This window comes from Mustela nigripes, chromosome 3, assembly GCF_022355385.1.
Source record: "Mustela nigripes isolate SB6536 chromosome 3, MUSNIG.SB6536, whole genome shotgun sequence".
In the NCBI taxonomy this organism is placed as follows: Eukaryota; Metazoa; Chordata; class Mammalia; order Carnivora; family Mustelidae; genus Mustela; species Mustela nigripes.
Window position 1 is genome coordinate 149,251,906 of NC_081559.1, and position 14,623 is coordinate 149,266,528.

Sequence of the window (14,623 nt, forward strand, 5' to 3'; positions counted from 1 at the left end):
TGAGGAGGAAAGCAGGATTTGGGAATTTAAGAATTACTGGCTTTTCTATGATAGTTAAAACTTAGGTAATTGAGGATAGCATCTTCAAGTAGTAAATAGTGAGAAAAGAAGGCAGAGATCTCAGTGATAAACATTTCTGGAATAGTGAAACCATTAAAGAAAACAAAGGAGTAGCCAACGTTAGATCAGATCAGGAATGGTAATACTGACCAGGGAAGAACTACCTGAGACTTGGGAATGCTGATGCCCAGTGTGCAGGAAGTTCACATGCAGTAGGAATAATTTTGAAGAGGGCATCTCGACAATTTAGAACTCTTTGGTGACATTTATGAAGAAAGTTGTTTTGTTTTTCCCCCTGGGAAAGATGTTGAAAGTCCCAGACCATCACAGTGGTTTAAAATTTGGGTGAACAGGAGGTTGTAAGTGGAGGCAGTGACATATAGAGTACTCTCTTAATTGGAGTGGTGGTAAAGAGAGGAAGAGAATAATTAAAAAGAAATACTGGGTTGAAGGAAGGGTTTTGGAAAATAATAGTCTGAGCACCCATGTGGGTAAATGGGAAGAGGGTAGGATGGTAGAGTTGAGGGCATGGGCAAAAGAGGACGAGTACTTGATGAACAACAGTTGTGGAGGCGGCAAGGATGAAAGGTTTGCCTTAATAGAGAAGGTGACCCAAGAAGCAGAGGAATGTGGATAAGTTGCCTTTCTTTTATCTGCTGGTATCGCTGGCTTCTCCTCATCAGTAGCCTGTGCTGTTCCTCTCAGGGACCTCCAGACCCATTTACTGTCCGTGAAAGGCCCCTTGTGGGGGTTCTGCATTGCCATACAGATTCTCTTCCTTATTGCTTCATTACATTTCCCTCCTCGACCTCTGCTTTTTATGTCTTCTCAGAATGTTTTATTTTCATCTTCTTTTTTCTGTTCTGTTAGGAAATCTTCATGTTTTCTCTAATAAAATGAACATGTAGAGAACCAGTTCTCCAGCTTCAAACCTTCTCAAGTCTTCTTGGTGATGGAATGAGAACCCGTTGAATGACTGTAGCCTTTCCCTTACTGTGTCAGCACACAATATTTGGGATTATTTGTTTATACATGTACAGGAAAGAAGTGCTCAAATGTGGCTGTTTCACTGACAAATAAAAAACTTCCTATTTTGAACAGCATCCTTTTTAGCTACTGATGTGCTGGAACTGATTTCCTCATGGGGAAGCATGTGTTAACTCTTAAAACTACTTACATATACAAAAAAATATATATATATGGAAAAAGAGAAGGAATTTAAGAAGTACTTTGTGTTTCTAAGCTTTCACCTCACATGACAAATTATTTTTAAATAACATTTTTATTTTCAGTTTAATGACAGAGTGGCGTTTTTCTCGAGGAGTGCAGGAACAGACCAAAGCTTTCCTTGATGGTTTCAATGAAGTCGTCCCTCTTCAATGGCTGCAGTACTTTGATGAGAAAGAATTAGAGGTGAAGCTTTTTTATTATGCTATTTAGGAAATGTTACTAGGAGGATGAACTGTTCTTGTGCTTCTACAGGAGGATGTCCACACATTTTTAAATGATGTGGCATAGTCTTGAATCCTCTTATTCATGCCAGTGTTCAGGGGGGATTGAAATCCTAGCATGGGGTGATGGTCTTAAGTTCTCTGAATCATAATGATGTCATAGGTACAAAAACACTAATCAGTGCCTGTTGTTAGGGAGCCTGAAGAGTGTTATCTTATTAATAACTTGAGGAACTTACTGAAATTCTGGTTTTCTGATGAGTTGCCCCAAAGATTGTTTCTTTAGGTCATAAGTTCTTAGTGGTCTTAATTGTGTTTAGACTTTTTAGAAGTATATCAGAAACTCTTTTCTGGGGGATGGGAGAGAGTAAGATACACATAACAGAATTTACCATTTTGAACATTTCTAAGTGTACAATTCCGTAATATTAAGATTACTCACATTATTGTGCAGCCAATCTCAAGGATTTTCATTTTGCAAAACTGCCACTCTATATCCATTAAGCAACTCCTCTTTTCTCCTTCCCTGGCCCCACCATTCTACTTACTGTGAGTTTGACTACTGTTGAGAATCTGTAAGTGATCTCGTGCAGTATTCATCTTACTGTGACTGGCTCATTTCACTTAATGTCATCATAGTTTATTCATACTGTAGCATGTGTAAGACTTTCTTTCCTTTTTAGGGCTGAGTAATATTCCATTATATGTATATATCACATTTTGTTTATCTACTCATCACTCACTGAATATTTGGTTTACATCTACCTTTTGGTTATTGTGAGTAATACTACTATGAACATGGATATTTTACATATCTCTTAGAGACTGTTCTCAGTTGTTTGGGGTATATACCCAGGAGTGGTATTGCTGGATCATAAAGTAATTCTGTATTTATTCTAGGAACTACCCCTGTTTCCCGTGGTGGCTATAGCATATATTGCATTCCTACCGAAAGTGTGCAAGGATTCCAATTTTTGCACATCTTTGCCCACACTTGTTATTTTCTGCTTTGCTTTGTTACAGTAGCCAACCCTCATGGATGTAAGGTGATAACCCCATTGTGGTTTTGATTCGTATTTCTCTAATGATTAGTTATGGTGAATTCTTGCCATATAGATTAGAACATAGGCAGGGCCGTTAGGGTATTCCTTGGTATTCTCTGACTCCTTTGGATGCAATATCTTAACTTTAGCCATCTTCAGTTCTCTGTTAAGAAACTTGGTTTGTTCATATACTCAAATGGGCATATGAAAAATTAGCATTACATATTATATACAGTAATACTATATAGAAACTAGCCTTCTGGAAACCGGCAAGTACATGAAAATCAGGACTCTGAGACTGGATGATAATGTAGACTCTATAAATCTGGTTAATGAACGTCTCTTTCTTTTAATAGCTTGACTGTAAGATTAGCAGAAACACATCAGAAGAATAAAATGGAAGATATTTTTTAGAGTACTATTCATCTTTTTTTAATCACAGAATTAAGAATCTGAAGAAAATAATTTTTGTCTTCAAAATGCATACACCTAAAAATATTTCATACACCCATTAAAAGCTCCTATTTTAGAGGCCCACCTAGTTAAAGAGCAACCATCATGGCCAGAGTCCAATATTAGAGCACAGATGAAACTAAGACAGTAGACATAAAAGGATATAAATAGGCACATACTTTTATTTTTTATTTTTTATTATTATTATTTTTTTAATTTCCTTTTTTTTTTTTAAGATTTTATTTATTTACTTGAGAGAGAGACAGTGAGAGAGAGCATGAACGAGGAGAAGGTCAGAGAGAGAAGCAGACTCCCCATGGAGCTGGGAGCCCGATGCGGGACTCGATCCCAGGACTCCAGGATCATGACCTGAGCCGAAGGCAGTCGTCCAACCAACTGAGCCACCCAGGCGTCCCGGCACATACTTTTAGATAGCCTTTGGTAGAGTTTACAGTTGTCTCACACATAACCCTGGAAAATAGTTGGGCCATATGATAGTTTACTTTTACACATAAACTAAAGCTCTTGTAGGTTACTGATCTGGCGTTAGCTCATAGTACAGAGCTGTGAGAAAATACGGATGGATGTTTTTGTTGTTTTGCTTATGTTGATTGTTATTCCTAGTCTGTTGCTCTTTTACTTCCAGTCATCATCTTTCTTAACCATGAAAAATATCACAGTAATGGGCATGCATATCATTATTCCAAATAATGGTTATCATAGTTTTGGCTCTTTATAAGTTAAAATCTGTTTAAACTGAGAAGATGTAACAATCATTCTTTGTAAAATCTCTCATCACACTAGGACTACTAGAAGATAACTTTCTCAGTTTGTTAAAGGGCATCAACAAAAAAATATACACCCTGACATCACTCTAATTGGTGACACTGTGACTATTTCATATTGAGGTTGGGAAGAGGGCAGCCTAACCTCATCCTTTATATTCCCCATTGTACCAGATGGCCCGGCCAGTGCAGTGAGACAATAGTAGAAATAAAAAGCATAGAGACTGGAAAGGAGTAAAAAAGTGGCTTTTATTCATGGATGATAACATGATTGTCAACCTAGAAAATCCTAACGAACCTACCAAAAAAAAAAAAAAAAAAAACCCAAAAAACAAACAAAACCACCTACTAGAAATAACAGTGAGTTTAGCAAGAGTACAGAATAGAAGGCCAGTAATTTAAAAATCAAGTCTATCTTCTGTGTACCAGCAACACTTGGAAATTGAAATCTTAAAGTTTTATGTAATAAAGTATCCAAAAAATAAACAAGTTTAAACGAGCATGCAAGAGCTCTCTACCTAAAAACACAAAACTTTGCTCAGAAAAATTAAAAATGACTTTAATAATGAAGAAATACATCATGTTATGTACTATAAGACTCAATATTATGAAATGTCATTTCTCTCCAAATTGATCTGTATGTTCAGTGCAATCCCAGTCAGCATCCTGGAAGAATTTTTTGTAATAATTGACAGGCTGATTCTAAAATTACAAGGAAATATGAAGGTGTTAGATGAGCTGATTTTTTTTTTTAATTTGTCAGAGAAAGGGCGCACACAGATAGCGGGAGCAGCAGACAGAGAAGCAGGCTCCCTGTTGAGCATGGATTCTCAATGCAGCACTCAGTCCCAGAACCCTGGGATCATGACTTGAGTGGAAGGGAGACGCTTAACCAACTGAGCCACTCAGGCATTCCACAATTAATTTTGAAAAAGGACAGACTTGGGGGATTTCACTATCTGAATTTAAAAATTGTTTTTAAGCCACAGTATTTGAGATAATGTATTTTTGAAAGGATACACAAATACACAGTGGAACGCTAAGAGAATCCAGAAACAGACCCACATATATATTTATCATATGTGGGTGTATGATTTTCAACACAAATGCTAATATTTTTTAGTGGAGAAAGAGAAAATCTTTTAAACAAATGCTTCTGGATCAATTAGCTGTCCATATATTGGAAAATTCACCTTGACCCCCTGTTTTAGCCCATGGAAGAAAGACTAATTCTTTCTAAAGATAGATTTATCTATCTATTTATTTATTTATTTGACAGACCCAGAGAGAGAGAGACACACACACATACACACACACACACAGAGAGAGGGAACACTAGCAGGGGAAGTGGGAGAGGGAGAAGCAGGCTTCCCCCTGAGCACGCAGCTCAGTTCAGGGTTCCATCCCAAGATCCCGGGATCGTGACCTGAGTCAAAGGCAGATGCCTAACGACTGAGCCACCCACTCGCCCCAGAAAGATTAATTTAAAACATAAATGTAAATATGAAAGCTGAAAAAAAAGGAGAAAAATCTTAGTATGGGCAGAAGTTTCTTGGGAAGAACACAAAACAATTAGCCACACATTATATTACATATATTATTACATTAAATATTGAGAGGAATTAAGTATTAGATTTCATTACAAATTAGTTATTTCATATAACTTATTTTTATATATTTCATATATAATATGTATCATATATAATTATATTTTAGATTTAAATATTTTATTGTATGTAAACATTTTGTAAATAATATATATTCATTATATTGCTATATATTTCATATATATATTATATGAAAAACTCAGTTAAAAGATAAAAATTTTCTGGACTGGTCAAAGACTCATTTCACAAAGGAAGCAATGATTGCAAGTAAACATATGAAACATACTCATTTGTTATTGGTGAAATGCCATTTAAAACTAAGTGAAATACCACTTGGGGATGTTGGAAGTTTCATAATGCTAAACATATATATTAGCCTTTTATGCCCTAGAAGTTCTACTGTTAGGTATTTACTCAAGTGAAATAAAACACATAGGGGCACCTGGGTGGCTCAGTGGGTTAAACCTCTGCCTTCAGCTCAGGTCATGATCTCAGGGTCCTAGGATCAAGCCCCGCATCGGGCTCTCTGCTCAGTGGGGAGCCTGCTTCCTCCTTGCTCTCTCTCTCTCTCTCTCTCTCTGCCTGCCTCTCCACGTACTTGAGATTGAAATAAATAATATCTTAAAAAAAAAAGAAATAAAACACATATATTCATATGTATGTACATACATATACATATATTAGAGCCAAAGATGAAGATGATGTTTTTGACTGCAAAAAGGGACCTAATGGGTACATTCTACATCTTATATCTTGATTGTGGTGGTGGTTAAATAGGTGTATGTATCTGTCAAAATGCATCTAACTCTACTTAAAACACCTGCATATGTCATTGCATATAAATTGTAGCTCAAAGTTAATGAGAAAGGAAATAAGTATCAGACTGTCTCATTATGCTGAAAATAGCTTTCATTCCATATGTAATACACTGGGCTTATTTGAAAATTTTACATAAGACTATTTTATTCCCAAAGCCTGGAAAAATTAATTTTTAACTTTAAATAGAGAAGATAGCATAGATTAAAAAGAAAAAAAGAACCAGATATTTAAGTTTATAACTTAACAATAATTTGGACACCTAATTTGTTTTTTTGGGTTTTTTTGTAAGAGATTTTTTTTAGCATAGCTAATGTTTCTCTTGAAGAACAATAACTTTATATGCTTTCAGTCTGAGTTCATAAAGTATACCAAAGAATCCTTACTCTAAATTGCCCTAAATTTTGTTGGACCTGCTTACTGTGATCATTAGTTGTGGGGCACTTGGTTGCACATAATTAGGCATGTGCCTAGGCATTCATTAGAAAGTCAGAGTCATACAGTTATTCTCTTCACTAACTGTGTACTTGATCTGCTGCTGTGCTCATTTCCCAGGTTATGTTGTGTGGCATGCAGGAGGTTGACTTGGCAGATTGGCAGAGAAATACTGTGTATCGACATTATACAAGAAACAGCAAGCAAATCATTTGGTTTTGGCAGGTATTTGCTTTTATCTTTTTGAAACAAAGGATTCAAAGAAAATGTTTTTTCATGAGACAGTGGTTTAAAAAACAGTTCTTTTTTTTTTTTTTTTTTTTAAGATTTGATTTATTTATTTGACAGAGAGAGATCACAAGTAGGCACAGAGGCAGGCAGAGAGAGAGAAAGGGGAGGAAGTAGGCTCCCCGCTGAGCAGAGAGCCCGATGCGGGACTCGATCCCAGGACCCTGAGATCATGACCTAAGCCGAAGGCAGTGGCCCAACCCACTGAGCCACCCAGGTGCCCCCCAAAACAGTTCATTTTTAAATTGAAACTGCCTTTGGACAGGGTTTCTAGTCTCTGAATTATAAATCAGAAGTTGAATATGTGAACATTTGTTAAAGGAATTTCCATTGCTTATTTTCTTTTCTCAGTTGGGATAATGAATGACAGAATCTTCTTTAAGTAGTAGTTCAATGGTAATACTTGTAGGTATAGCATATTTTTTCCAATAGTATCAAAGTATTTTATAAATTCTAGTTAATTGTGGAAGTACATGAGGAAGTACGTGGACTCCAGTGTTGGGCTTAAACTTACCGTTGGCCCTGAGATCAAGACTTGAGCTGAGATCAAAAGTGAGATGCTTAACCTTCTGAGTCACCCGGGCCTCCCAATAGTATGTTTTTTTAATGAGAAAGTCAATGCAGTTACTTGAAGGCGTAATACGCTAGGGAATTAGAATAATCTAGAGGATAATGCCCAAGAATTACTTCTTTTTTTCTTTCTCTCCCTTACTCCCTTTCTCTTTTGTTGGTATTTTAGCTTAAACTATAATAGGGTGGTCTCATCCGAGTTTTGATACTAATCTTGAAGCACACTTTATTAGATTTTGCATTTTGTGTGTTAAAGAATTTTAAAATCTCTAGGCTAGGGATGATATTCAGAAAAATCTGCTAATTAAGACTCATTAGAGCAATTCAGTGACTGAACTTCAGGTTTATATACGCTAAACTTTCATTTTCAAGTGAAAACTAAGCCTGGGATTTTATTACTAGAGAAAGACTTTTCCAGAAGTGGAATCTTTTTGTAAGACACTTCTGCACATTTATCTTACAGATATACTTCAACATATGCAAAATGTCACATACTAGATAGAGTACTTTTTGTGCCATTAATGGTATAGTAACAGAGACTTCAAATATCTAAATGTCCACCGGGAGGGGACTGAGTAAATAAATTATAATATACCTGTTCTATAATTCTGTACCTTGTAATCATTCTTTTACTTTTTTTAATGCAAATTAACAAAAATATTGGAGAGTGAGATGTTTCTATACAATTTAAAGGGAAAAGGTGTGTATATAATGTGCCATTATATATTCAAAGTATATGCTAGAATAGTTGACCCTTCAGGGTTTGAACTATGCCAGTGTACTTATATGTTGATTTTTTTTTTTTTTTTACAGCACAGTATTTTAAGTGTGTTTTCCTTAGGATTTTCTTAGTAAATTTTCCTCTAGCTTATTTTATTTTAAGAATATAGTATATACTACATATATATAAATGTGTTATTTATGTTAACAGCGAGGCTTCCCGTCAATAATAGGCCATTAATTAAAATTTGGGGAGTCAAAAGTTGTATGTGAGTTTTCCGAAGATTGCAGCTGCACCTGAGGTCAGCTCCTCTAATCCCTGTGTTGTTCAAAGTCAGGTGAATACATTATCTCTGAAAAGGTAGAGAAAAAACTGGCCATGAGGCGTGAAAGGTGCTCTTGATGCTGTTTACCTTTTACTACCTTTGAATTCTGTACTGTGTACTATGTGTATCTGTTACCTGTTTTAAATAAACAAGGAGTGACTGGCTGGTTCAGTGGGTAGAGCATGTGACTCTTGATCTCAGGGTCATGAATTTAAGCCCCACGCTGGGCATAGAGCTTGCAAAAAAAAATAATAAATGAATAAAAAAATGAAAAAGTAGGAATAGATTCATTTTCAGGCCTAAAATACCTGAAATGCATCACATACAGAATGCATGCAGGTGTCAGGTGTCTACAATTTTCCTTTCTAGGCTCTTTACTAGCTTCTTCACTCCTTCATGTTCCCTGACTTTCCCTTTGGACATCTGTATGTGAACCTGAGGAGCTTGAGCTTAGGGTCATTTAAATCCAAGTGAATAGTTGCGTTTTCCAGATTGGGTTTGTTTTAGGAGAAGGGTTGGTTTATGCCAGATGTGGTAACAAGCTTTGTTTCTTAGTCTGGATGCAGTGTGTACCTCAGCACAGTTCTATACAGAAATGTTTTTGATCATCATTAGCACTTGTTGTCTTATCCTTAAATTATATTTTTACTTTTTGTAATTTTTATTTTTTAAGATACATTTCTACTCTCAGACTGGCCCGTAAATTCACTTGCCTTGTATTACAAGATACTCAGACAAATTCAAATCTATATTCCACTACATTACACATTTATGTCACTCTTTGAAAAGATAGTAAATTTACCAAGTATTTTAACAAAATGCATCATTTAAGTTTCCAAGTACAAAGAATCCAGAGAATTGAGGAAATAGCATTTGGTGGGAGAAAAGGCCACAGACCATTGAGAATGACAGTTGGGGAAGTGTTCGTTTTTGGTAACGAATTGGAGAGGAGGGTAGTTTGACTCAGGTCAGGATTAATGGGTTAGAGCTCGATGAGACTGGAGTTCACATGTTCTGCCACTTACTAGCAGTTTGAGAAAGACAAAGTTTTATCTCTTGAGGCCTCTGTTAGCTTATTTATACAGTAGGGATGCTAATGATCTATCTCCAAATATTACTGGAAGTGCTAAACACACAAAAAGCATAGGTGGTAAGCTATAATATGATAGCTGATCAACATCTGTTACCTTTTAGTGGTATAACCTTTTGAACCTCCCATTTTCCTCTCCATAAGATGAATGTAAAACTAATAGTAGTGGACAACCAGTGCTATACTTGTGAGGATTAACTCAAGATTCATAGTGTACTTAACATATACCTAACCTTAATAAATTCTCAAAGAAATTTAAGACTAATTTACGTGTCTACTTTTTTAAGTACTAGAAATAATTTAGTATTTATATTAAAGTAAGTTTGATTTTGTTACACAGTTTGTGAAGGAGACAGACAATGAAGTAAGGATGCGACTATTACAGTTTGTCACTGGAACCTGCCGTTTACCTCTAGGAGGATTTGCTGAGCTCATGGGTAAATGCAGTTTTATTGTAGTTTCTCTGTAGATAATTTTGTGATAATAGTGGCTTTAGACTTACAATAGACTTGAAGTTAAGGATATGCATCTCTGCTTTCTATAGAGTATCTACCAGAAGAAAGACTACTTAATGGTTAATATCAACTACATTTATAAGACAAAAATGGAAGATGCTTACCTAGTCTGGTTGGCCATTGCTTTGCTTCTTAGGGTGATTGTGAAGGGAGCAAAATTCTTTAGAGCTACTTCTCTTTCCCCTGATTTCTTATTGCTGGATTTCTGCAGCATTAAGAAGCTTCTCTAGACAGAAGTGATTTACATTGTATTCTGTATTAGTCATAGGATTATGTGACATATTGTGTTATATACTTGTTGTCAAAACCAAAAACTTTAAAGAACCAGATAAATTTGTTTTATTTTCCTGGTTTAGGAAGTAATGGGCCTCAAAAATTTTGCATTGAAAAAGTTGGCAAAGACACCTGGTTACCAAGAAGCCACACATGGTAAGTTCATGAATCCTAAATAGGAAGGCAAAGGCCACAGAAACTTTTTTTTTTTTTTTTTAAATATGTAAGACCCTGCTCCTACTCATTAAAGTAGCTAGAATTTCAGTTTTTAGAATAGACTAATATGGGATTCTTTAACTTCGGAATGATTTCTACTTGGTTACTATAGTAAGATAAGTATCCATTGATGAAACAAGTACTCAGAATAACTACTATGTATAAAATAAGACTGAATAAAGTGCCTTTTATGAAGTCTGTACTCCACTGGGGGAAGGGAACACAGATGACAAGTCAGCTATTTGAATACTAAGAAGGTCCTTCAAAGGAAATAAAAAGAACTAGAGGGAACCTCCTAGATTGGGTGGTCAGGGAGAGTTCTCAGAAAGGATAATGCTTGAGTCTGATAAATAACTTGCCGCAGGAATAAACAGGAAAAGTGCATTCCAAAGACCTTGGAGTAAGAAATCATTTTTCAAGGAAATGAAAGATGACTGGTGTGAATGGCAGTCAATGAGGGGAGGTAGGGATAAAAATTCAGAAGCGTAGGCAGCGGTTAAATTATGTAGAGCTTTATAGGCTATTATAAGGAACTTAGATTTCACTCCAGGGGCAATTAGAAGCCTTTGAAGAGGCTTAAATAGCAACTAATGAGATTAAGGAAAAATCACTCTGGCAACAGAGGAGGGAGGAATTAGATTCAAGACTGAAGTCAGGGAGATAGGTTGACAGAACGGTTAGAATCATCCAGGCAAAAGATGATGATAGCTTTAGGAGATACATGGTTCTTTCAGGAGGTCAGAACTATTTTCATACTACGCAGTTACTTGCCTTTTTATTGTTTAACACTTGAACTTAACAGGTACAAAAGCAACAGTGGGTAAAAATGCTGGTGCCTCAGCAAAAATTAAGACAGTGGCACCAAAATGCTGTCTCTGTTCTTGAACACTGCACATTGCACACACTGCACACAAACTGCGATTTAAAGCAAGGGGTTAGGGGGAGCCAGGTACTTTCATGATTGTTCTTCTGAAGCAGTAAAAAAAAAAAAAAAAAAAAAAAAAAATTAAATCTTGATGCTTGAGTATGTATCTTTTTAATATACTGTAAGACGTAAGGCAGAATGGGAAGCCTGCATAAAGCACTTCTACACCTGAGAATTGTGGTTGTCTGGAGGGGAAAGATCGTAGCCGCTGAGTTGAAAGCTGAACCAGCTTGCTGTTTTGGTGGTTTTTAAAGATTTTATTTATTTATTTGACAGAGAGATAGCACAAGTAGGCAGAGCAGCAGGGGGAGGGAGAAGTAGGCGCTCCGCTGAACAGGGAGCCCTACTTGGGTCTTGATCACAGGGCCTTGGTATCATGACCTGAGCTGAAGGCAGGTTCTTAACCAACTGAGGCACCCAGGTGCCCCAGGCTTGCTTTTTTAATGGAATGCTGTTTTTGCCAAAACTGTTTACTTGGCAGACATTTTCTTGAAAAATAATGAAGTAATAAGCTTATCACTTTAAAGAAAACAAGACAGCATTTGTTGGCAATAATGAAAGCTGAAGTTTTGGGTAAAAAATTAAAATTTGGGAAAACTTGGGGCACCTGGGTGGCTCAGCGGGTTAAAGCCTCTGCCTTCAGCTCAGGTCGTGATCCCAGAGTCCTGGGATCGAGCCCCACATCGGGCTCTCTGCTCAGCGGGGAGCCTGCTTCCTCCTCTCTCTCTCTACCCGCCTCTCTGCCTGCTTGTGATCTCTGCCTGTCAAATAAATAAATAAAATCTTTAAAAAAAAATTTGGGGAGGGGCGCCTGGGTGGCTCAGTGGGTTAAAGCCTCTGCCTTCTGCTCAGGTCATGATCTCACAGTCCTGGGATCGAGTCCCACATCGGGCTCTCTGCTCAGCGGGGAGCCTGCTTCCTCCTCTCTCTCTGCCTGCCTCTCTGCCTACCTGTGATCTCTGTCTGTAAAATAAATAAAATCTTTAAAAAAAAAAATTGGGGGAAAACTTAAAGATATCAACCACCATGAGCTTGAAAGCTTCTCAAAACTTTTCTGATGAGATTGGTGGTATTTAACCAATGTTTTTTTTTTTTTTTAATTACATAATTAACTGTGTCAACATTTGGAAATACTTTATAACTTGGTGAACTCTTTCCAAATGACTGGTGCATGAATTTAAAAAATCACGCATGGGTAAAAGATGTATTCAGAGTATAAGATAACCATTGGGTTTTATGGAAGTAGGTAGAAAAAGTTCTTTGATAGGATTTCGGAACTCTATTAGGTGTTATCTTGTCAAATTAATACAGTGTCTAAGAATAATAGCCACAATTACCTGAAAAAAATTACTGGAGTACATCTTTATTTTCTAACTGCATATCTATGTGGGACAAAATTTCATATACAATGCAACAAAATAAATGCACACATAAAGTGTGAAAAGGGATCATGACAACAACAACGAAAAATTGAGAACAGCCTAGATTAAACTGGTAAATCCAATAAGAGAAACTGTTGAGGCAGGGGCGAGGTCCTTAACCAAAGGAGATAGTTGTTCAAGAAAGATGAAAAGAATTGGGATGCTTAGTATAAGCTAAGGAATTGGACTTTGATAATTATCAAACAGGAACACTTACGTTGTTGTAATAGGAGAGGAAGAAAAGTTTGATACCGCTGTTGGTTTCTTTTTTCTCAAAGTGTAAGATGAGGTCACTGGCTAAGAATGAAGAAAGAAAAACTTTTGAAGAGAATGAAAGAGCTGTCAGATTTATTAGCAAAATACAACTAAAAATGCTGCACAACATTGGACTGCCTACTTGGAGCTTTATAAAGTGGCACCATCTGTCTAGTTGTAGGTTTCTCCCCTCCAGTAACTTTCAGCTGTTAAGGTCCCAGGAATGAAAAACTAGAAGGCTGAATTCATGTGGTTTTGGGAGTTTTGATTAGTAAGTTCAAAAGAGGGACAGACAGATTTAAAAGTATTTGCAAGGTACTGGTTATAAGGCGGGCCTGTGGATTAAGTAGGAAGTAAGGATAGAAGAGTCTGAAGACAGGCTAGGACAGTGAGAAAGTAACGGGCAAGTAGGTTGCCATTTTAATTGAAGGAAGCTGTAAAGACAGAACAGAGTTTTTAATTAGACATTTCCTTTAATTAGAAATTTCCTTTACAAGGTTCAGGGTGTTATCTTGAAGTTAGTAACAAATAGAGGAACAGGTCACTGAAGATGAGAACTGGAAGGCCATGCGTGGCTGTTGCATACCATCCAAGAGAATGAAAGGAGACATGAACCAGGTGCCAAAGCTTTCAGTGAATGAAAGGAATATGACCAAGAAATTAACAGGGTAGCAAAAGGTTCAGAAAGAAGGTTGCATAGCTAGATTGTGTGTGCCTCAGAGGAGAAAAGTTTTGTTGATTGGCTGCAGAAATGTTATGTTTCAGACTAGCTGGATTTTTAGTTAAGGCAAGAGAGGAGTTACTCAGACTGTAGAAAACTGCAAATCATAAAGCAGAAGTTTAGAAGGATGGAATATCTGAGTGGAGGACAGGGAAGAGGTGGGAATTTCATTCAGATGGGTGGAATGCTGTTGATGATCCAGAGATACTCGAGTTTTTAGTAGTGACTAAGGTAAGCAGTGCTACAGTCTATGGTGAAAAGTAGTCTTGATAATTCTCAGATGGAGTTCTGCTGTCACCTCCAATGCTTTGCTGCTTATTGAGGTGGTTGACTTGCAGAGCAGTGGTTCCATTAGACTATATAGTGATACAGCAAACCAACAGGGTACTGTTTCCTTAATCCATCAATCCACTGGAAAGGTATTAGTGGCTTCCCTTTTTATAGACAAAGTAAAAATAGCAAATTTGACTCAAAGCTGGAACGAAAAGCTAAACTGAAACTTAAAACAGTATTCTGATAGCTTCATAGTAAGTACTCAATAAAAGATGAATAGATTTTAGTCTGTCTCCATCCTGTCGCTGATGTCTTAAAACAGAACCCTGTTTTGGATGTTTTCAAGTAATCTACTTTCTTATGTAGTTCAGTTCAACATT

At 36.7% G+C, this 14,623-nt stretch overlaps 1 protein-coding gene across 4 annotated transcripts in view; it reads left to right on the top strand.

The window, feature by feature from the left end:
* The window catches only part of WWP1 (WW domain containing E3 ubiquitin protein ligase 1), a 150,138-nt gene that overhangs the window by 95,431 nt on the left and 40,084 nt on the right, over positions 1-14,623 (top strand). For all 4 annotated transcript variants that reach the window (XM_059394817.1, XM_059394814.1, XM_059394816.1 and 1 more), the window contains 4 exons: positions 1,353-1,473; positions 6,771-6,875; positions 9,985-10,081; positions 10,516-10,588. In XM_059394817.1, the coding sequence (XP_059250800.1) occupies positions 1,353-1,473; positions 6,771-6,875; positions 9,985-10,081; positions 10,516-10,588 (396 nt within the window). The remainder of the gene's footprint in view (positions 1-1,352; positions 1,474-6,770; positions 6,876-9,984; positions 10,082-10,515; positions 10,589-14,623) is intronic.